A 23138-nucleotide genomic window follows, 5' to 3' on the forward strand; every position below is an offset into this window, starting at 1 on the left:
ATAATGCAGTTACAATTCAGTCCTTCCATACGCATAACTCAGTAACTCCACCAGGAAGAGAGGTGTGCGGGTGTATTGCTATTAACTCTAGTCCACAGTAAAAGTCTCCTCAAAAATAAAGCAACATTACTGGTATTAGCCTTCTTAAAATAAAGTGTTATTGGAATCTTTTTCTTTCAAAAATGCAAAACCAGACAGCATTCCCAAGGAAGCTTGCCCCAGTGTATTAAGGATAGAGTACTCAAGTGAACATAAAATAGCGCTCAGAAAGACGGCAGTTGGCATGGAACACATCTCTGATACGCTTTTCCAGTCAACCTATATGTGTACCCACATTTAGGTACACGCACACACAGACACACAGAGTGGATTTTGTGCAAAACTGACAAGTGTGCAGAGACAATTTTTGTGCGCTCTTTGGTTTTCGAGTTCACACGTGCATGCAACAGATTTCTAAGTTGGAAAATGAAAACTCCAGTAACAGGAGCCCGGATTTAAGTAAGCATTTTAGACCCAAGTCGCACCTTCCCACTTGTTCCCTCTGCTTTGGAGCTTGTGTCACCTCTGTGGCTATTATTCCTCGGAGAAAAATAGTACAAAGTGTATATGTAGAGTGGATACCCCACAGCACAGACAAAAATGCAGTCTGGAGGGTACTGAGTGCTAATTAAGCATCCTTATAACATGGAACTTCACATTTTTTTTTCTCTCTTGCACAGCTGCATAGCATGATACACTTGAGATTATCAGTAATATCACTCCTTCGCATGCTGGTGCTTAATTATGCATGCTGTTGGATGCTGGCATGTGCATAGCCAAGCTGAGATACAGCAACAGAGTTACCCAAATTTGTGGTTTACAGTGGTAATACAGAACTTTGATGCACATATTAAAAATTCTTGAGAGGAAAACATCTTGCAATTTATTGTAACATAAGTAGTAAACATCTGAATTTGTTTTTACACAGGTAATGGCTAGGGTTTGTGACAGGTATATTTGAAACACTGCTGAATAAAGATGAACCTTTTACAAACCCACCAATCTAGAATGTTTTCTTCAAAATGATATTAAGTGTGTGGCTATGAAAACAGTGACATGTAAAAAAATCAAAAATCATGTACCATAGAGTAACATTTTTATAACTGGAGGAAAATAAAGGATTATATACATAAATACATATATATAGCGAATTACAGTTTCCTGCACTGAATGTTTATCAAATAGACAAGTACTGAACAACACTGGGTAGGGTGCTTTGCCACACCTTGTGGTCTCCTTAAATTCTCGTAAGAATGGAAGACAAGTTTCTATGGACGATGCAACTTGTTCAGTGATGCGATCTCATACAAGAATAAAAAAATAATAATAAAGAAAACCAAAAAATCCACTCCAGAGTGCCTGACATTTCCAGCACAGGCATCTTTCACAGAAAAATATGAATGCTCAGCTGTTCTCCAAGCACTTGCCCCAGCACAGGGGCTCCTGTGCAAGAGAACTTTATCATCATGTGCAGCCATCACGTGCCAAGGGCAATAAATTTGGGCAACATATCTGATGCTCAGCTTTGTCCACGGTGCTTTGGCAAGCCATGCCAAAGCTGTTACCTTTCTGATAGACTGATCAGTGGGGAGCAGTCACATTTCTGATCCCCTACAGAAACTGTACCCTTTCTCTTGGAGCTGGGCAGCTGCTCCTATGTGCTTCAGGTACAAAACAAGGCACCAGCTGGTTTTCTGGCTAATTGCCTTTTCAGTGCTATAGGAACTGTGGTTATTAATGTACTGGGAGAGGTCAAAAAAAGCAGGACCAAACTACTGTTGAGGACTATATACACAGTTACTCTTATTTGGGTTTTGAAAATAGAAAGCATCCACACCACACATTTCATTTAACCTGGCCAGAAATGCCAAGCTCAGGTTCTTAAGGCATAAATAAGTCCTTAGTGACAAGGATGACACAGACTCCATTGGGTTCTAGTGACCTTACCAGAAACTGTCTTCAAAATATTGCAGTTACTAGCTAGGAATAACAGTCCCATTCAGGTGTCCTTTGGAGCACACAATACAAACATTGAGGGTATAAAAAGCACTTGGTTGTCTCCACAGGTTAGTGGTGTCTGGAACTCGGTGGGTTGTAAATCCAGTCCATTACAATGAGAGTCATACTCACAATCATGAAGATTATGCCAACTATAAGGAAAATTAGAGCCTGTAATTGGAAAATAAAATTGTATTAGTGAAGAAAGTGACTAAGCAGATGATGGTTCACAGACTTTTCCATTGGAATCACATTTATATAACACCTAGGGCCTGAATTTGGGTCGTTCTCTGGGACTAAACATAAGTAATACCATACAGGGCTAAGTGCATCAAGTTAATTATATGTAGAATTTCAGTCTAAAAAGGCAACCCCCACAGTTTTGTTAATATGAATAATAATACAAAATATAACTGATTAACATTGTTTTCCTTTAAAAAATTACTAATTTTCAGTGAATGTTCATTGTTTCTACCATCAAGAACAGCTTCAGAGTTAATATTTTTCATCCTTATTAGACAAACAGGTAAGCCCATTTCTCTTCTCTGAAAGCATTTCTGTGTATATTAAAATGATCCAGATGCTTACTTTTCCCCTTTGCTTCAGTGGGGCTTTAGCTTACCCTAACCTGTCCACAACTTAACTTATTCTGCCTCACAACACAAAGATGAATATTGTGTGTGGTCTTAGTGCAGGGTATGAAATTCTAGATGTGCCTAGCACAGAAACACAAAGAATGAGCAAAGTGGCATGAACAAATATTCAAAGTCTCTCTCTAATGATAGTTGCTCCAAAAGTCGTCTTCAGAAATCATTTTATGACAATAAACCTTTCCTTTATACTTTCATAATGTACCAATAGAAATTCTTCCATCCCAATTAATTTGCTTTCTGTGGATGTATATACAGATGTACATATGTACTGTTTACATGATGTGCCTGCATATATATTTCACCAATATCTTTTCTGATTAATTTTTCAAAGGACATGTCCTCAGTAATATTGTTAAATGTGCAGATGGCTATTAATGTGAGCATTAATGCAAGTATAAAAGGTACTGCTGCAGCAGTCCAGCGTGACATAAACTCACGCTGTGTATGATAGACCTTCATATGTATCTCCTCTAGGTACATGAATCTTTCCCAGTGGTGAGCTCACATCTCTTTATCTCTGCATTATCTCTGCAGTACAACCTCCTTCTTAACCTTGACCTCAGATCTGCCTGTTAATCCACTTCTGGCCTTCCAGCATCGACCAGCAGCTCCTTATGCACTGTTTAGGTATTATTTATACAAGTGCAGGTGTTAACTAGAGCTTAGACTGGATTAGCTAAAAGCCTTTTTCTAGTGATAAAAGACACACTTTAACCTAGACCCTTACTACTGTTTATTTATCACTAGCAGTAGGGCCCTAAACCCTGGTTTGTGCAGCCTGGCTCTCCCTGCTACTGTGAATAACGCTGCCTGGCCTGTGTTTGGTGTGAGCCCCAGACATTTGTGATCAACTGCCAGATGTTGCAGGTCAAAGCCCTAGGATTTGTGGCCAGAGAAAAGCACACACCCTCCCATTATCCTTCCCTTGCAATTGCTGCCAGCATCCTTACCCCAATCTTCTGGGGAGACCTCAGGGACTCCTTCTTAACAAGCCGCAGGTAGAAGGCCGAGGGGAGGATGAAAATCAGCATGGTGGCAGAAGAAGCACCTGGAAGAGAAAGTGGGGCTGAGTACCATGCTGTGTGATGCACAGCTGGCATGGTGCACCTGCAAGGTGCAACAGGATGTGGGGCATTTGTACAGAGCTCTCCCGTGGCCACCCACAACCACCAGGGCTCCGATTCCAGTCTGCAAAAGAGTTTGCTCTCTGGTTAGGGAATAATTTCAGTGGGTCTGATCTGGGACATTTTCTTTGGAGTCCTGTGGTCCCCTTCTTCTGCTGAGGCCCAGCCTCAAGGGCAGCATAGAGATGTCCAAGCACTTATTTGAGTGCTCAGGGCTGAAGAAGTAGGCACTCACTGCCTGTGATGCAGATGTCCACATATGAGCTGGCCAAGTGGGGACAAACCAATTTTTACATGTTTTTATACCGGGTTTATTGAATTCCTTGATCTTCATGCAAGTTAGCAACAAAGGTGGATAGCATTCAGCTTTGCCTGTCAGCTGCTTGGGAATTCCTATGTCCCTTTTAACTGATACAAAATCAAATCTGCATTTATATTATTCCACTCTAAGACCCTAATGGAGACTGTCATTCAGTCCACAAATGTAAATATGTTGTGGAAAGGATAAGCACAGTAAACAAAAAGTATTTATGAAACCTACCAATAAATCCAAAGATGTCTTTAATAGTTGGGACAAAAATCACCAGCAGGTTATTAAAAGCAAGAATTACTGCTGCAATCAGGAAATGTCTTATCCAGCTGAATGGCCTTTTGGGAAACAGCAATGCACTGATAGATGAACGGATCTGTAAGATGAAAACCATCAGGGAAAGTATCGGTTAATTTATCTTTGCTCTTCACTGTTTTAATGACCTATGCTGGTTACTTTTGCTGTGAGAAATTCTGACCAAAGAAATGTGTTTGGAGTCTTTGACTCCCTTTATGTAAATCTCACTCTGGCTTAGGTCTTTGAGAACTGGGTTCACAATCTAGTGCAGAAACTCAAATATTTGCAGTGTAGAAGAAAGACAAGTAAATAGGGTGTAAACTCATGGAGATTAAATCTGTTCAACTGAAAGATGCTGGTATCAGCAAAAAAAAAAAAAAAAAAAAAAAAAAAAAAAAGAAGTCCCCACTATGAATACTAATCAGCAGGCAAAAAATATGAGTAGCTGTATTCCAGAACCTGATCCCTCTGAAAATCCCACAAGAGTTTTGAAATTTACTTTTGTGAAAGAGGAAGGTTTTGTTTTACTTACATTAAAAATACACATATTGAATATATACATATGAATATATACATATGTAAAAGCATCTCTTGAAATGCATTGGAAATTATATATATAAAGTTATATATATATATATAAAAGCTGTTGCACAGAATGCTTTTTGCTTCACTTTCTCACACAGGAAAGAGGTTTTTCTTTTCCATCAACAGAGATGGAAAGTAGGAAAAAGTCAGCTGCAAATCCCTTTGGTGTCAGGAGATAGTCTTACTCTGAAGTACTCTGATAAGCTTAGAAGACTTGGAAGGTAGAAGATGCAAAAAAAAGTGTTCTTACACTGGAAAAATCTCAAACCAAACTTCTTTTTAGTTGTTCTAAAACAAAGCAGTTCCTGGATGAGTTTGGCAACTCAGTTATTGTATGGAATTCTGTCAGATTTGGAGCCTGTCATTTGGAAATACAGAATGAATTTTGCATGTTATGCTTTTCAGGTTGATGTGACAACATGCTATGAAGAAGAAGGCAGATTACAAAACTTTTGTCTTGTTGCTCAGTTGGTATAAAACCACGTCATCCTACTGAAGAGCCACTGCCTGCATTCTGCTTCACTTGCTGTCAGCATCCTGTGCATTATTCCTGCTGTGATGTTATCCCTAAAATGAAGCTATCAGACTGAAATCTTACAGTCACTAATGTTTTTTACAGTGACTGATGGTACATAGACCTTTATTTATTTATTTATTTATTTTTGATAGCAATACAATGATTTCTTTTTGGGGGGGAAGAGGGGGGTTGGGGGAAAAGAATAAACTCTGACCACGTTAACAAAATACAAATCTAGTAGTTCATAAAAAAAAGTAGTTGGTACAACTATACTGCTTATTTGGACTAGTTAGATGACCAATAATGCTGAGCTGGCTGTCCTGATGGGTCATACAAAGTTGTTTAATATACTAGTTTTAAAGAAAATGATATTTTCCCTGGGCTTTTTTTTTTTTTAAATTATTTTTTTTTAATAGAACAATTAGTTCTGTGTTATGTAACTGCTAAGACTTTGTACACTATATGGATATAAAAATAATTATGCAGAAATCCAAAAATGCAAAATGCTACATCTGACAGATAGAGGCTTTTGCAATGCTTAGCTTGTTTTCCCATGAATAGTGCTCAAGCTAGCTAAGGCAAATTTAAGCACTTAAGTCATTGGCTTAAACTGACATCTGGGGCAGAGCATCAGAGCACTCTAAGCTAGATGGACTGATCTCTATGGGTTCTTTAGACCAGGACATGCTTTTTCTTGAATGATGATGACTGCTCTTAAGTATTTGCCAATGAGCCTGGAAGCAGTACGTACGCAGAGTTTGTGTTTGCATCCAGGACACTGGATTATCTCTTAGCAGACAGAAACACTAGGCCATGATGCAGATCAGCAGGAACCTGCCTGTGGCGTGGTGCTGGGCTGGTGTCTGCCCCACCAATTGGGGTGCCAGCCCCCCAAAACTCTCTGGCCAGCACCAACTATTTTCTCCCCAGCAGCAGGGGGAAGGTACGAAGGAGAGTCATGGTCTGAGCCATGTGCACTCTTGTGAGTTTGGATGCTGTAATAGGTGCATATGTCTGTATTAGGAAATCTTGTAGGCGGTTTGACTACATCCCTAGTCCTCAGTATGCACGCTGCTGCTCTGTTAAATATAGCACAGGGAGAGCCAGGGAGGTCGTTGCTGATTTATATGTGATTTATTTATAAAGACTGATTTATTTCAGTCTTTCAAAGTTTGCAACCCTAGCTGCCTAGGGTTCTTGCTCTGGACAAGCTGCGTGTGAGAAAACTGACCCTCCCAAATCAACACTCAGGCCTGCTTTTCTTTAATGTTAGTTAACCTATCCTAAGTAACCACAGTTAGTGTATACGAGCTAGGCCTGGTTTCAGCTCCAGCAGCTCTATTACTCACAGGGAAAAGGACAAGGGGCACAGTCAGGGTGACAGCCACCAGCACTGCGAGGCGAACAGACAGAAGGAGGGTGTCGAAGGTGTACACCTTGGTGTACGTATGAAGTAGCTCATCTTCGACTTCTCCTACAAAAAGGAAACAGAGAAGAGTTAAGTGCCTTAAGCAGTATCTGCATGTGCAAAAGGGAAATCTTTATCTTGCAGCCCGACAAGATTAGCTCTGACCCAGCTGTTGCCATCAGATCCACGTTATGGGCTGGGCATGAAAGAGGAATTTTCCCAGCATGACTGATGCAAGTCCATCATTCACAGACGAAGAGGGTAACACAGCTGTGAGGTGATGCTTTTGTACTCCAGCATCTCAAATGATTTTCTCAAACTCATTAGGCTGGTGTGGAACCTGAGGCAAAAATAATTTCTCTGTTCAAAAACAGAAAATAACCAAGGGAACTGGGAACAGATCCCTGGACCTCCACCCAAGTGTCCCAGCCCTCTCACCACAGCAGTGTAGTGCAGATTGTGCTGTGTCATTCACTTCTGTGCCGTAACAGAGGAACTAACAAGGTAAAAGGAGGTGCTGTTTGCATAAACTGGTGTGCTAATATAGGGGCTACTCTGTTTACTTACCGGTTAGTCCTGCTCATCCTTATTTTCTTTACACTAGAATGGTTTGCACCTGTTTTTCAGCACAGGTGAGGCTGAATTAGTGGCGTCAGAGCCAGGGTGGGTAGCTTTTAATAGTGTAGTGTAAAGCTGTTGAACATTAGAGTATTTTTGGTTTTGCTACTCCTGGACTTTGCAAGAGCCAGGTTTAAAGCAGCTTGCTATTTGAGTTCACAAAACCAACTGCTCCCACTGTGGGTAGCCCTGAGACTCAGGGTGGGTGAGGAGCTTGTGGTCTGACAGCTGGATAAGTCTCACTAGGTATGCAGGAGGTTACAAACAGCACATTATTTCTGGATAAGGCTTGTGCATGAATCCAGGCCCACAGAAAACACATGAACACTTGAGCCTACATCTGGTAAATCTATCTTGCCATATTCAAAATGAGAGGGAAAATTCTGGAAAGAACAGGGTTTTGACCTACCATAGAAGGTAAGGTATCCAAAGAGACCAGCCAGAAGATACATGATGAGCATGCCGGTGATGGAGATGTTTGAGACATTCTGCATCCGCTTTCGGGAGCGACTGAAGTAGGAGAGAAAAAGTAACAGTGCTGTTCTTACAAAGCCTCTATTTGCACAGGAAGTCTTCTGAGGAGGAGTAAGTTCATAGCAACTATGTGAGTTATACAGATCTCCTGAAGCTTCACAGCTCTGTGCAGAACAGCACAAAAATGAAATTTTCAATAGAAAGTTTCAATAGAAACTTCACTTCTGCTATTTACTTGGTGACAACATGTAGATGAGCCTTGTTCTATACATCATTATTTCTATGTCAATCTCAAATGTTGTATTTTAAATAAAAAATGGAGTGGCTAAAATTACAGAGCTGGTAACAATATTGAGACAAGGACTTTCAGCCAGCTTTGTATGAACATGCCCTTATATCTATAGAGAGCTGTTCTGCAGGTTCAAGAACCTCCTGCAGGTCAAATCCTTTCATTAGAGATCCCTTGGTTTAAGATTTTCTGTAAGAAAATCTTCAGCTTATGGTGCCTGAGAACAAATTCCAAGTCATCAGAGAATTTTTACTTCTGAGGTTAAACATAATAAAATAAGTGGCAATGGGTCTTGGTCTCCTTCAGTTTTGCAGCACAACCTCTTGTAAGGTAATTCTTGTTGCTGGACAAGTGCATTTTCTTAGCCCTTCCCAACTGTCAGCTCTGTGCTAGTTTAAGCAAATGTATTTGATTTTTGATATGTGATTACCAAAACGGGCCAGGTTAAGAGTCTATATAAGACACCCACACCAATGAAACTTCCAGGAAACTTTAAAAGTAAGCAACAGCTGATCTGGGTGCAGAACTGATTAAGATATTTTTAGAACCCAGAATTCTCTGTTTCAGTGCTGTCTGTTGTGCCGCCAAATTCCCCAGTATATTTCATGTCATTCAAAGGACTGTCGAGACCTCTTCTTTCCTAAGTAAGTATTGATCAATGTGTCTCTCTGAACAGCGGCTCTTTGTCACCAGTATCTGACTATTAGGTGAAAGCAAAGCCGATATCTGCTTACTACAGCACACAATAAATCATTATTGGGTGGGTGTCTACACACCAGCAATCAAGGCAGAACAGGTAGAAAGTGATCTCTGCTATGGGTAACTGGAAGTACGGGACAAAATTTAAGAACCTTACTCTTTCAGTTCACTGTATATTGGTAGCACCTCAGGGTGGCATACGAATGCAAATGCCAGGATGGGTATTGCATAGGCAGTCTGTAAAATAAAGGTCCCATTAGTAAGAACGGTCACTGCTGTATCTCTGACTTTTGGCAGGCAGCAGTTTAACTGTGGTACGAATGGCAAGAGACAATTCTACAGGATCTCTCTTACCCGTGAGTTGAAGACAAAATATTTGGGCTGACACAAGTCACTACTGTCGCTGTGTGCTTCATATTCTACACCACTTCTGGGGGAGGTATCTCTTGGCTCCTCAAGGCCTGGCATGTGCCCAGCTGTGTTGTCCATCATGAAATTCACACCAGAGCTGAATGACTCATTTGGTAACATGACCAGGTGCATTGGCACTGTGTGATTGGTGACTGTCCAGTTTTCAAGTCCATGCTCCATGATGGGGAGAGGACAGGGTATTTGGGATTTCTTGAAGATTACCTACAGAAGAGTAGACAATGTCACCAGAAGAGTACTACCATAAGAGATTACATTTATACCCATGATAAACCAACAGGAATAAAAATAGACACACACAAGTGAGAGGAGAGAGGGGCCAAGAAACAAAGAGCTATCACTTCTGCTTCTCCTGTGAGTATTTGTTGTTCTGTCTTTGCCCTGCTTTGTATTTTGTCCTTTCAAGTGTTGCTTTTTTTTTTTTTTTTTAATCTGGTTTTGTTCAGCACTAGGCTTGTTGATCTGATTCACTTGCAGGTGCTATTCTAACATCCACAATAAATTGTTATGGTTAGAGATTTAGCAGTGTTGCACAGTTTACAAGCTCTGTATTTGCTTAGAGACAAGTCCTGAACAGTAACCTACCACACTGACAAAGAAAACCATACAGGTCAGCGAAAAACCACTCGTATAACCAAGATAACCTGTGAAGCAAGAAAAAATATACAATTCAGCAACATATAAATTCACAATCCTAACAGAAATAAAAAAAAGAGTTTCAGTGGAATATTAACTTACCTAAGGTTTTTAGAAGGGAGAGGGGAAGAATAACCCCAACTGTTACAAGTATAACGAGGTAGTTCCCATTTAGGTACCATTCTCTGAAGAGGGTGAATTAGGAAAAACAAAAACAAAAACAAAAAAAAACACCACCATAATTATCATTGACATCAAAGTGAAAAAATTTCATCTAAAGTTCTGGTTGTACAAAGGTACCTACCCAGAATTCTCCTCGAGTTTCATAAATGCTCTGATCACTTCAGGAAGTTCATATTTAATAATAAAGAGGTAGCTTGACATTGCTGAAAAACAAACAAACACCTTCAGGGAAAACAGTATAATTCCAATAAAATAATTTGTTTTAAAAAACATTGCTGTTATATGAAAAGCATACAGTTTCAATAAATCAGTTTTTGCTAAAATGGAGAAGTGAGTTTTGTTCAAATAGCAGTGCAAATGAAGAAAAGTTATGTTCTCTTTATATTGTTCTTTTATAAACATGTCCTGGATGACATCTAGCTTTTAGCCTTAGAATACAATAGTCATTACTGAAATAAAAAACATACTTTAGTCACTGTTATGAAATTTATACTTTCAAAGTTTTCTTTTGCTTTTCTGCTCTGTTTTTCCAGCGGACACTATCCATCTACTTTTTTGTAGTGACTTTGGCTGTCACTTCCTCAAAACTTCTTTGTCTCTATTTCTTTCTTCCAGTACTCTACTCCACATATCTAAAAACTAGTTGTCAAGATTCATGGTGGAAGGGTCAACTTCTATATATCTCATTGAAATCTACTTGCAGATGGCATGCTTTTTAAAGTTATCTTACATTGGTCATAGAGAGTTCCTTGGACACCTATAGATCAACCTAGACAGTAGGCTGAAAACCACTGGACAACAGGAACATCTATTCCTTCCTCTCAGGGAAACATTCTTCCCTCAGTTCAACTGCATTTGATATCCAGGCTTGGGGAATGAAAGGAAGACCATGGAATAAGACCTTTTATGAACACAATCAAAAAGTGTTTCAGTAGAGAGATATGAACCACCTTTGTCTGGGTAGCAAATTTGCTCCAAAACGACAGTAAAAATTTGTTACTAGAGCTTTGCAAAAGATTCCAAGTTCCATGACAGAGACCAGAAAAACATATATGTTTAATTGACAAATAATGCATTATTAATCAATGATAATATATATAATGATAATAATGCAACTTATGTCAACTACCTCTCCTGAAGAAATCTGGAAAAAATGTACAGACTCCCCTAAGCTTTCTAACACAGTGTTCTCCAGTGTCCTAAAAGGTTTCTCCCTGGGTAGTAAAAGGAAATAAGATTTAGTGCTTGAACATGCAGTCCTACACCCGCTACTTCTGCCTGCAAGTAAATGGTCTCCATTCTGAGAGGATGGAGATTACTTGACAGATATTTCACAGGAAGTATCCTTGTGGATGAATACTTTCACTGGTCTTTCTCAACCACTCAACATCTTGGAGAGATCACAGTCTAGATGTGTTTTCAAGCAGAGAATTTAGTTGGCAAATTAATTACTGAAGAGCTTTTCTTCTCTGGAGAAGTCAGAACCATGGGCTTCTCCTTTTAGGTGAGATTTGTCTTTCCTGACTTGGGGAAGATGTGTTGTCTGAGCCATGGTCAATGAAGAGAAATGGCCATCCAGCTTAGTCATCACTGAAGTCTCTGCATTGCTCATGCAGAGATCTCAGGCAACTAGCTTTCACCAACCACTGAAGTGTCAGATAGCTGAAACAAAGCAAGAAGAATTCCTCCTGCCTTTCCTTATTAAAAGGATGTTGTATATTGTACCCTTCTCATCTCTGATGCTGTTTAGTCAGAGAGAGGAGAGAAAGTACTTGTGTTCTATAGAAAAGCATTGGAGGGTAGAAAACGTTTTTCTAAATACTTTTTACCCTTACCTCCAATATTCTGCATTGTAACTGAAATGAAAACACCACACTTCCCAGGCCATCCAAATGCCTTTTCCCCCAGTTTTTCATATATTAATGAGCCTGAAAAAATAATAAAAAATAAAAATAAACATGGACCACTACATTGGGTACTCTTGATGAATTGCATTCCAAGGTAAAAAATGTGGATGTAGTAGGGACTTCTGGTCAGTCACAACCTGATCCTCATACCTCCTTCTTTTGATGTCTTCAGTAAGAGGTGGATGGAGTAGAGTGACAGTATTGCTACGCTGAGCAGCAGAATTCTGCAAGGCAAAGCAGAAATTGGAAGACATCAGAAACACTCAGTTAATTTGAATGTATGCTGGTTCTCAAATTTTTACATCTTAGTAAGACTCAACTAAAGTAAACAGATCTCTGTGCATGAGTCAGGTCTTTGGTCTTTTACCAACTCATCGACCTCTCCTTTAAATCTCTCTTCTAATACAGATTTAATCAATCAATCAATCAATCAAACAAACAAACAAAAAACCCACAAGCAAACAACAAACCAACCAACCAACCAAAAAAATCCAACAAATCCAGAACTGTGTGACAACTTCACTGTCAACATATGCCTAGACTTCTGCCATTTTACCAAGTAATCATGAAGTTGTAGAGCTTAGCTTTAAATGTATACTTTGCAAATTACATAAGACATCTTCCATGATGCTAAAAAGTGTCATGACACTGGAAAACCTGCTTTTGGATAGTTCGTAGCATTCTCTTCCAGCCTAGTCTACTTAAAGGTACTGGTGCCTCCCTTCATCAATTCTGATTACTGACATATTCCTTCTACACAACATTTGCACACTATGTGATTTCAGCTATCACCCTCTCACAAAATACTGGCAAAAATTGTACCTTGTATGACATTTTCAGGGCACAATAATGTGGGCAGCATATCTTATTACCACAACCATCTTGTTGTCAGCCTGCGCAAATGTTGGGCAGAAGGGGACGTGATGACAACATGACAGAGCTAGGAAATATCTACCCTACTGATGTCTCTTACTCCATGGCTGAACAGGAGATTGTGCCTATATCTTCTATTCCACTGAATGCAAGGTTTGGTATAAATGTGGGAGACACTGATAGCTAAGTTTGTAAATGAGTTATAGTCTAAGAGGAGACATAGGTGTAGGGGTCAGGTGATGGTCTACAGACCATGTTTCCTTCTCCAAGAGAGACAGTCAATGCTAGAGACTTCATGTGAGTGGGGTTGTCTCTCATGCTGTGGGTTCATGCTATACAGAAAGGGTTGATCATGTCTGAGGCTGCAGTGTATCCTTCCAAGATGGCATCTTTCTCAACGGCACCATGCAGCTGCTATGCAGAGACATGGTCTCCAAGTCCTGATACATGGGGTGCAGCTATAGTAAACTAAAGCCTATCTGGTGACACTTGCTGAACATTGCCAGGCAGCAGAGACGTTCTGGTGTGTGGCCAATGCCAGTGGAAACCTTCCCCATGGAAGAGAAGGATGTAATGGGAGCTGCTGGGGAGCTTCTGAGTTTTAGAAGCACTCTTCTTGGCTTTACTGTGTAGAAAATCTTCCAGCATGAGAGTAGTTGGGCAATATGAGAACCATAAATTAACTGCTGCCAGCATAGTCTAAATTAGAATTAATGTACGTCAGCTTCTATTTAGTAGATGGAATTTTTCTGTCCCACTGACACGAACATCATGATCCGATGGAGGAACCTCTGGCAAGTGGATGCATGCCATGGGGGTAACAATATCCCTACAGAGTTCTGCAATTTAAATGAAACTCCTTCCATCACCAGAAGGGAGAATGTTCTCATGCACAAAGTATGGAAGTAGAATAGAAAAGAAAATGAGCTGCAGGGTGGAGACATCCTTTGTTTTTACTATATAAGACTCCATAGGGTTGCTGCAGCCTTTTTGCTGGCTTGCCAGCAGAGCACTTCTTTAGCACTGCCTGCAGAGATAATGTCATTAGGTTCACATCTGACTTACTTTTTTTCAGCCACTCTTGTGAATGAACAGAGCAAAAAGAATAAAAATATTACAAAGTGTTTTTTTTTTTTTTGTTGTTTTGTTTTGTTTTGTTTCTCCACAACAAGGTTTGATATATCACAGTTTTTCTTCCAGTTGTAATTTATGGTATATTGGTTAGCACAGGTGCTCAGAGAAAGTTGGGGGGAAAAATCCTACATTTTCCAGGCTCTAGTGCAGTCACTTGTAGAAGTAGGTTCCATTTTTGTATCTGTAAATCCTATATCTAAATCATTCAAATGCAGGTGCTTGGAAGTACTTACTCAGGAGAGTGGCAGCATTTGCATCTACAATTAATTTTCAGTTATAGATTCTACTGGAAAAAAACAGGAGGTGTTTCTTAGCAACTGGAAGCAATGTGTAGCATTTCAAATGCTGTTGCTGTTCTAGTTAAACAACCTCCAGAAGAAAGAAGCCACACAGAGTTAGCCATACAACCTGATTTAAAGGTTTGTTAAGAGTTCAGTAATGTACAACAATGGCCTATTGTCATATGGTACTGTCATACTGCATTCCAGCCTAAAAGGGGGATTAAAATTAAAGGCCCCAGTTAAGATTAAAAATTATCATTAAAACCAAACCAAACCCACAAACCTTTTGTACAGTCTCATTTGACAGGTTTAGCCATAGATTAAAGAACTTCACAAGACTATCTGTTACTGTCTATCAAAACCCATTCTGTATAGACACTGCGTATCAGCCACATACCTCTGAAGTCATCTGTGCACGCCAAGTACAAATAGACCAGAGGAGCAGCACCAAATCCAAATAAATCTGTGCATGCTTTTACATTCAAAGCCTACTGCCATTTCAGACTTGTATCAAATATTCTTCTCCCATTTCTACATAGTGATTGGATAGTTAGGATGGTGTAATATATACTTCATGTGTGATTTATTGCCCATGTAGAATTCCCATACTGAACCAGGAAGATTGTTGTTGTTATTTTGGGGTATATATACTGTATATACTGTTTTTTTTATATCCTCTTTTTTTTTTATTTTTTTATTTTTTTGGACTACACAGCATCAATGGACAGTTGTGTTCCTGAAACAAAACAGGGCTAAAGAAAAACAAAAAAACAGGGGATGGCTCCTTGAAGGGCAGCTAAAATGTTTTCATTATAGAAGGCCTTACAAAACATTTCAGCTAACAAAACATGGCTCTTAAGCTCAACTTACCTCTCTAACCAATCTTTGCCCCCCCCGCCCCCACCCCCCCCCAAAAAAAAAGCTCTAGATTATTGCTTAAATTCTATTCACTTTTCTAGCTATGTACTTACACAAAAAGGATAATTCCTGTGTTGGCCATGGCATAGGACAGCCCTAAGATGCCGCTGCCCATAATGGCATTGCTGAGGTTGAACGAGGACATGCCAAAGGAAGCTCTGCCCCGGTGCTGTAGGGAGCAAGAACAGACATGACAACTAGCTTGCATTTTACTGAGTGCAGTGGGCTAATTGTCCTCACCTCTGTTTTTCCCTCTATTGCTCTCTTGATCCTTAGAGGTAGAGCCTTGTGAAGCCAACAGCATGCTGATAGCCACAGCTGGCTGACTGCTGGCCAGCCTCTACAGAAACACATGCTGCTGTCTAATAGATTTCCCAGTTAATGGTTTGACAAGTTCAGATGCTACATGGATGCTGAAAACAAGCAGTACAAAAGCTAAGGCCCACCTCTACCTTGAAATGGACAGCGCTAACCCATGCTGGACATCTTGGGTGGGACAATACGGGTGTCCTACTCAGTCTGAGCATGATCTGAGGAATTTTTCTGATAGCTTGGGAAGAGAAGACCCAGTTTTAGTTGCAAGACAACAGAAAGAGTTTGCTGCACTAACTGTTAGAAAATGTGTTTACTCTTCCAAAGCCAAGATTATGCTGATCAAGCTCCAGAGTAACTTCATTTATTGAAACTTTTGGAAAATGATTCAGGTCAATATGATTTAATTGTATTTACCCCTAAAAATGAATAAAACTTACATATTCTTCATTATAGTCTTCCAATTTCTTTTTACCCAGATATCCATTTGTAAGGAACTTCTGACTTTCTGCGTCATCACTAGCAAATGGACTGAACACAAAGAAAAATATGAAAACATTAGATAAGGCTTATGACACGTACTCTATTCAAGCAGTGCCTTTTGTCATTAGGGGAAACTTTCCTTTGGCATTGCAATGTATATATCCTTCAGAAAAAAAAAAAACAAAACAAACAAAAAAAAAACACTTTATTATTATTATTATTATTATTTTTTTTTTTTTCCCATGTTACCCTCTATCCCATGCCCTGGCCAGGGCTGCCCCTCTCCCGAATGGCTGCAGCACAGTGGGAATGTGCTCAGCTCGCAGTGCATTGCGTGTATATCAATTTACACCTCAGTTTGTGTGGCTGGGGTGGTTGGGAGTTGCCAAGTGAGTGCTCAGGGCTGGGAGCCTGCAAAGGTCACTCCAGGCAGTGGCCAGCACAGGGCACCCTGGGCTGCCCCTGCTCTGCTGGGCACCACATCCATTGAGAGCAGAGCAGGGAGGCTTGGTGCGGTGGGAAAATGCTAGCTAAACAATCACACTAATTTCAGCATATTACCTAGGAAACATTTTGAGTCCCAGATGCCATTAGTGAAGCTCGTTTTTCGATTACTGCTTTTTAGCCTTAACAGAAGAGCCTTCCCATTTAAATGCTTACCTCTTAATTGCAGCCTTTTCTGAATCAACCAGCTCCGTGTAGTTGTCTTCAAGGCTTTCCCCGCTGTTGCTCTGATCATCGAGCTCGATGTTGACTTTTTGCAGCTCCATGCGATCCATTAGAGTGGTCAGCGCTTTCCAGCACACGCACTCGCTCCTTCAGGGTAAACAGCACTGCAGCGCCTGCCTGCTGGTTCTCCCTACCATGGGGGGGCTGCCAGAACACTCTGTTCTGCAAACAACACACAACAGGACTCATTAGAGTTTTCCTCAAATTAGATAAACGAGTGTGAAGCATTGGGCTTGTGTTTGTTCTCTGTAATAGCATTAGGAGTGGAGGCTGTTGCAGGCTGGGAAAATTCTGGGCAAGCATAATGTTCCTTTATGTGCCAGCACTTGGCCCCTCTGTCTCCCTTGAAATTGTGGAGAGGGCAGTGGCCAATAGATGCACAGTGGATGCCCAGCATCTGGCAACATTACAAAACCAGAAGAAAATAGTTACTGGAATTGCTGTTTTTGCATTGCCAGTGATGGCTATGCAGAAGCTCTCACTGTTAGAAATGAAGGGAGTATATCAGAGTTTCACTATCTTTGCTTCAATACATACATACACTTAAGGTAAATCCTTAGTGTTTTGAACCATTTGTTATAAGATGAATATTGTCGGTTTTAAATTTCTTGAGGATTTGTCCCCTTTGCTGGGTTCTGTCTGAGAAGGCGACAATGTCTGCATGATCTACTTTGATAACGAAGAGGTGCAGTTCTGATACAGCAGTTTCTGTTCTTCAGGATTTCTGTGTCTAATCCTTACCTGTCCCACAGCTGGGAGATCTGCTTCACACAGGGTTTTTAAACAGATATAAGATTCATGATCTTTACCTTTGTCATAAAAATTCCTGCTTTTAAAATCCATATGAATAAATGCTCAGCTCTCTCTGTGAATTGAGGGAAAATGTCCAAATCAAAGTTACAAAGAGGACTTCACCCCCAGGATTTCAGCTCTTTCTTGTTAGTCTCATCTTCTGAGACATTTACATTCATTTGCTCATTCCCACATTCAGGAGGAATACATTCTGCAAGAAACTTTGCAGTTTTACAATACTCTTCCCTTCCCCAAGATACTTCGAGGCACCTTACATCTCCATTTCACAGCTGGGGAGACAATGGAACACAGCAGGGAGGGGAGCGAGCAGAGATCACATAGCACTGTAATTGCTGGCACACGTGGGGCCAGCTCTGCAGCCTCCCGGCACTTCACCTTCTGCCTCACAGTCAGACACACTGGCTGGATCCATTACCTTTTTCACAAATGTCGCATGCTAAGTATAGAACAATGCTTCATAACAACAATATCAGAAAACATTGCAACTAATAATTTCCATGTCTGGCCCTCTGTAACATGGAACCTGCAATTATTGAATAGCCTTTTTCTTGGTTTTGCGTTTGTAGATGTATATGTCCTCTCATGATGACCAGACCTTCACTAGCCTCTGCTGCTGATCACATGCTGTCCTTAAGAGCATCTACAAATGTATTTGTAGTGACAAAATGTTAGAATGCATGGGCTTAAAATGTAAACACAAACTTTAAATACCAGTCCTGGAGGCTAAAACCAACCCGGGGCCAGAAATTAAAGTCAGCTTCCTTAATTCTCACCAAAACCATCCACCCAGACCAGACAACTGAAAAGGAAAAGCAATATCAGAGTGCATTAGGAGATCTCCTACCAGAGGACGCGGCTCTGTTTACTCCTTTCTGCTGCCACTCGGGGAGTGCGAGTGAGGGCGACGAGTGCCTGCGGCAGCAGGGCAGGCTCACGTTCCAGCGACCCAGGGATTCTGCCCAGTTGGGGTATGAATAACACCAGGAGACTAACAAAATGAAAAAAAAAAAAATCCAGACCCTCCCAGCTGTGGCTTCATTCACTGAACTGTCTTCAAATGCAGACACTGCCCTGTCCAGGGAACAGAGTCCTTCCAGCTCCTGAGGCTTATTTTTAATCTAATGCGTAAAAGTCAAGCAGGCACATCTGCCTGCTCTTAGCCCTGCTCTGACGAAAGGCACACTACCAAGAGCTTGTTGGAGAAATGTCTTTTCCAGGAGTGGCAGTCCAAAATATACACATCTTCAAAGAGTTGGGAAACAGAAAAAATAAGCCAAAAAAGTTTCCAGGAGTTAAGTTACACAGAGGTTAGACTGAGCAAGAAATTCTGTACAGCAGAGCAAACACAGTTTGGAAAGGGGAGCAAAAATTGACCAGAAATATGCGTTACAGCATAAGAATCGTTTGGACATTGTCCTGTCAAACATTTACACAAGTGAGTAATCTGATTTATGGGCGTCATCACAAGAGGCTGTGGAATTACTGCTTAAAGCAGTGATTTTCAATACACATTTTCTTAAATTTGTGAATTCCTAAAAGTCTTCCAGTGAAGGTACAAACTCTTGGGTGGCAAAATTAAGTCCATTGAGAACACAGCCACTAGCAGTTGTCACTTTTTAGAGAGCAGTTGGTAGAGCTCCAGGGGCCTGCACAACTCTGAGCTGAAAGCCATTGGCATAAATGTGGGCAGGATGAGACCCATCAAACGGACTCAGTGTTAGGTTTGAATCCTGCTAATAACTTTGACATTAACTACAACCAATAGTGTCTTTGATCTTCAGCAGGACTTGGCAGAGTTGTCTCTTAGTCAGTAGAAATCCATTTCCTGATGCTCCCAGCATTGCAAAAGACCCACAAAACTGAAGGGTTTGGGAGGATGTTAAGGACTAGTGTGTCAGTAACACATGCTCCCTACGTACTTAGAAGGGGCAAGCAAAGCAAAGGGGGACCACTGCCACCCCTTTATATGAGCACACAGCCCTTGGGTCACTGTTCTACCTGTGAGACATTATTTAGGAGCAGGGGGATGTGCTAGATGGCTATATTGAGAAGAAAATCCTGGCTGTGGCAGCATGCTGCTCCCAGCCCAAGCTCCCTGTAAGGGCTGGTAGATGGGCATAAGCCAGGGCCAGGGCCAGGGCCAGCACAGCAGGGCATAGCCACCAAGGCCAGTCAGGCCTGTGCCCTGCCAGAACACAACTCCTCCCATGAGGTGATTTTCAGGTAAGCCAAAGGTCATCTGCCTTATCTCCCCCCATGATTTAATGCTATCTGCTTCAGAATTGTGAATTTGGCACCTAAAACCCATCGCAGGAACCCAAACCCATCAAAATCTACCCAGCTTTGTCTCACTACAGAGTAATTTTGTAAGTTTGAAAGAAAGCAAAAATCTCTCCACTTCTTTTTCTTTCAGTTAAAATTGATACGTTTTCCCTCTTTGGTTACATGCAAGAAAAATCTCTTAGCTCTATGGCATTCCTTAAACTTGGCTTTCAATATGGTGATGCATTTGCTGCTTCCTGTGGCATTCTTCTGAACAGAAATATTTTTCTGAAAGTATTGCATTAAAATGGAAATACTGGTTGCAAAAAAGATTAGCCTATTATTAGAGGAAAGTTATTCCTTCCTATACAACTATTTTTCTGTTCAAATACAGGGTACAATTCTGCTTTGTTATTAAATAATGGTTTGCAGAAATGACTCAGAAAATGATGATTTTATTATTGTTATTATTATTTTTTGGCATCTGATATCACAATGTTATTGATTTCCATCTGGTCTGCTGTTAGAACATTTAGAGAAGGGACAACAACCAGGCAAGTTGTGCCAGGTCACAGATATGAGTAATGGCATTTTTGTGGGTTTTGCAGTATCAAGATTTGTAAGCTCCACCACGGTATCTGATTTAGCAGACTTTGCCATCTTCTTCATCTTCATGACAGTGAGTTTACAATGTTATTGTCTGCACAGCTATTTAAAAATGAAATAAGTGTTATCACTGTGAAATAGACAATTAAAATGCAAGGCCCATTTGCACAAATTCATTTATTTACTGGAATGTTAGCCAAGTAAATCAAGAGCCTTGAAGTCAGCCAAAGGCTCCAAAGGAAAGTGAGCATTTGTTTCTTAATTGTCTGGTCAATTTCAAAAAATGCCTGCAACTTCTCTGGTTGCTTACATTTGTTTGTCCATATAAAAAAGGAAAAAAAAACAACAAAAAGACTACATTTAATTCCTGAAGAAATACCAAACATACTTGCCAACATAAACTGCTATGTCAGTAAATCTTAAGGAGTCCATTCTTCAAATTACACTTAAATTTACATATTAATTGCATTTCTAATTCTCAGTTTTTGAAGATGTGGACAGTGTCTAAAATACATTGATCATGCATTGTAAAGGAAAAAAGTTTTAGGTTTACCTCTGAGCCAAGCTGGTTTTCTTGCTTGCTTGCTAAGCAGGTTCTGTCTTTTAGAATTTGCACCTGTAATGAAAAGTTTGCTCATGTGCAACCTAGAGCAGTTGGACAGTGATTTAAAGACAAATGGGAGTGTATCAGATGAGCCAATCAACATCTGCTACACCCCAACAACTCCCTTTGACAAATTTGCGTCAGCTCTTTTTAAAAAAAAAGGGAAAAAAAAGAAGAAAGGTAAATCAGTTTATTGGAGCACACTGAGGGCAAACATCTCCCTTACCAGAGCTATTTACAATAGAGCTTAGCATTATTACAAAATGCATCTCTGCAGAATGCTTCACCCAGGCTTGATCATGCTTTCACTTGATAATCTTGAGTTTTGAACCACTCATGCACATTAAGCTTGCAGCAGCACAGTAGCAATAAGCCTTGAAAACGGCATTTGGGAGAAGTGGCTGAGGGCTCCCACATGGCTCTCATCTCTGCAACTGCAGAGACACATCTTGAAATGTGGTGAGTTGTACGGTGGTGCTCAGTCAGAAGCAAGTGCTTTCAGTCAGGCTGGCTGACCTATGACTTAGTTTCTCAGTTGAAATATTTACCATAAGAGCAATTGTGGAGGTGTGTGTCAAGTGACAAATGCTATTCATTTAACTGCAATATAGGCCTGTGGAGAACTACTTCATTATCTGCAATGTGACTGCTATGCTTCAGAATTTAAAACCTTTTATCCAATTATATAATAACCATAATTAAAAAAAAAAAAAAAAAAGAAACAAAACCAAAAGCCCACCTGCCTCATTCATTACCTCCCTTCCTCCCTCCCATGTAGGCTTTGTGATTAAAACCCTGTAATTTTTAATTCCTATGAGTCCCCGTGGAGCCCTTCAGACTGTGTTAGCTCAGTCTGGGTGACAGCCTGCAGGGACCCAAGCACACACTGCTGTAGGTAGTTGGGCATTTTTCCGTGCTGTGTTCTCCTCTGAGCTGGTGCTGACTCATCAGAGTTTCAGCCACCCTGGGGGCCGTGTCTGTGCCCATGAGATGTGTTGGGGACCTTCTGGGTGTCCCATCCCAGGTGCCTCCATCTCAGGCAAAGCACGGAGCTCCTGCTGGCTTGCTACAGCCACAGAGTGGTGTGCCATTTCACGATCTCCCCCTAAAAAAATCTGACTTCCAATATAGCCCCAGACAAATAATGTAACAAAAATATTTTTTGCCCCCTTCAGCTCTGCATTAACATGAAAATGCAGTTGATAATGAAGACTGTTAGGCCAGAAGATTCCAAAAGCAACACAAGGCAAATCACAGGAAATGAAAGCTTTGCAGCTGGTCCTGTCTTGCTTAAACCTGTTAGAAAAATGGACAAAATTCTGGGATAAGACTTGTTGAATGGACTTTGAATCTCAAAACTGTCTATATTTTCCATTGCATCAACCGGCCTAATAAAGGAAACAGGCTCTCCCTCTAAAGCATATGGCACAAAATAGGTGTCCTTAATAAATTAAAGCCATTCTCAGTTGCCTGAAAAAAATCACGTTTTGACACCAAAATGCTGATACCTTTGGGTAGATGTGCAGCATTCTAAGAGGGGCTGGGAGGGGAGCCCTGTTTGCTTTGCACACTGACAGCACTGTGGGTATGGGCGGTTTCCTCCCTGCGCTGTTGTTCATGTGGGTGTCTCATGTATCGACAGGGGACAGAAAAACATTTCTTTAAACAAATGAAAATAGGATTGTAAACTATAAAACAAACAGCAGGGAGATTTGGGTACAGATGTACTAACAAATCAGCAACAGCTGTGAAAATTACTTTGGATACATTTTTTGAACCTGATTAAAAAAATAATAATCAAGATGAGAGTTCATTTCCTTTTCAAATCCCACAGATATCAGTACCTATGTCTAACACCCAACAGTGGGGCATAAATTTCTCCAGGGCCACATCAGGGTGCTTTGGTGGATCTTTCCTCTACACGTGGAGGGATGGGGGCATCAAGGCTGATGGTGCA

At 40.6% G+C, this 23138-nt stretch overlaps 1 protein-coding gene across 2 annotated transcripts; it reads right to left on the reverse strand.

Annotated features, from left to right (window-relative positions):
- Positions 1 to 166: 166 nt before the first annotated feature.
- Positions 167 to 21286, reverse strand: SLC38A4 (solute carrier family 38 member 4). Of its 2 annotated transcripts, none has more exons than XM_035331494.1 (16): positions 21131 to 21286; positions 16828 to 17058; positions 16125 to 16215; positions 15426 to 15541; positions 12317 to 12390; positions 12095 to 12187; positions 10381 to 10462; positions 10179 to 10261; positions 10026 to 10084; positions 9366 to 9644; positions 9169 to 9248; positions 7959 to 8059; positions 6873 to 6997; positions 4356 to 4500; positions 3641 to 3738; positions 167 to 2208 (listed from the first exon to the last, which is right to left on the reverse strand). In XM_035331494.1, the coding sequence occupies exons 2-16, from the start codon at positions 16944 to 16946 to the stop codon at positions 2107 to 2109; spliced, it is 1647 nt and encodes a 548-aa protein (XP_035187385.1). In that variant the 5' UTR covers positions 16947 to 17058; positions 21131 to 21286; the 3' UTR covers positions 167 to 2106. The 2 variants fall into 2 exon arrangements, with proteins under 2 accessions (XP_035187385.1, XP_035187394.1); XM_035331503.1 differs by lacking the exon at positions 21131 to 21286 and adding an exon at positions 18554 to 18910.
- Between the last annotated feature and the right edge of the window lie 1852 nt (positions 21287 to 23138).

This window comes from Oxyura jamaicensis, chromosome 1 (assembly GCF_011077185.1).
Source record: "Oxyura jamaicensis isolate SHBP4307 breed ruddy duck chromosome 1, BPBGC_Ojam_1.0, whole genome shotgun sequence".
NCBI lineage: Eukaryota > Metazoa > Chordata > Aves > Anseriformes > Anatidae > Oxyura > Oxyura jamaicensis.

What these genes read in the sequence shown, in the direction of transcription:
- SLC38A4 (XM_035331494.1), bottom strand. Translation starts at nt 16,946, where the DNA reads ATGGATCGCATGGAGCTGCAAAAAGTCAACATCGAGCTCGATGATCAG. An exon ending in CTCCCTTCTAAAAACCTTAG is followed by an intron (nt 10,085 to 10,178) that starts GTAAGTTAATAT and finishes CTTGCTTCACAG; the next exon opens with GTTATCTTGGTTATACGAGT. An exon ending in AGACATCTTTGGATTTATTG is followed by an intron (nt 3,739 to 4,355) that starts GTAGGTTTCATA and finishes TTTCTCTTCCAG; the next exon opens with GTGCTTCTTCTGCCACCATG.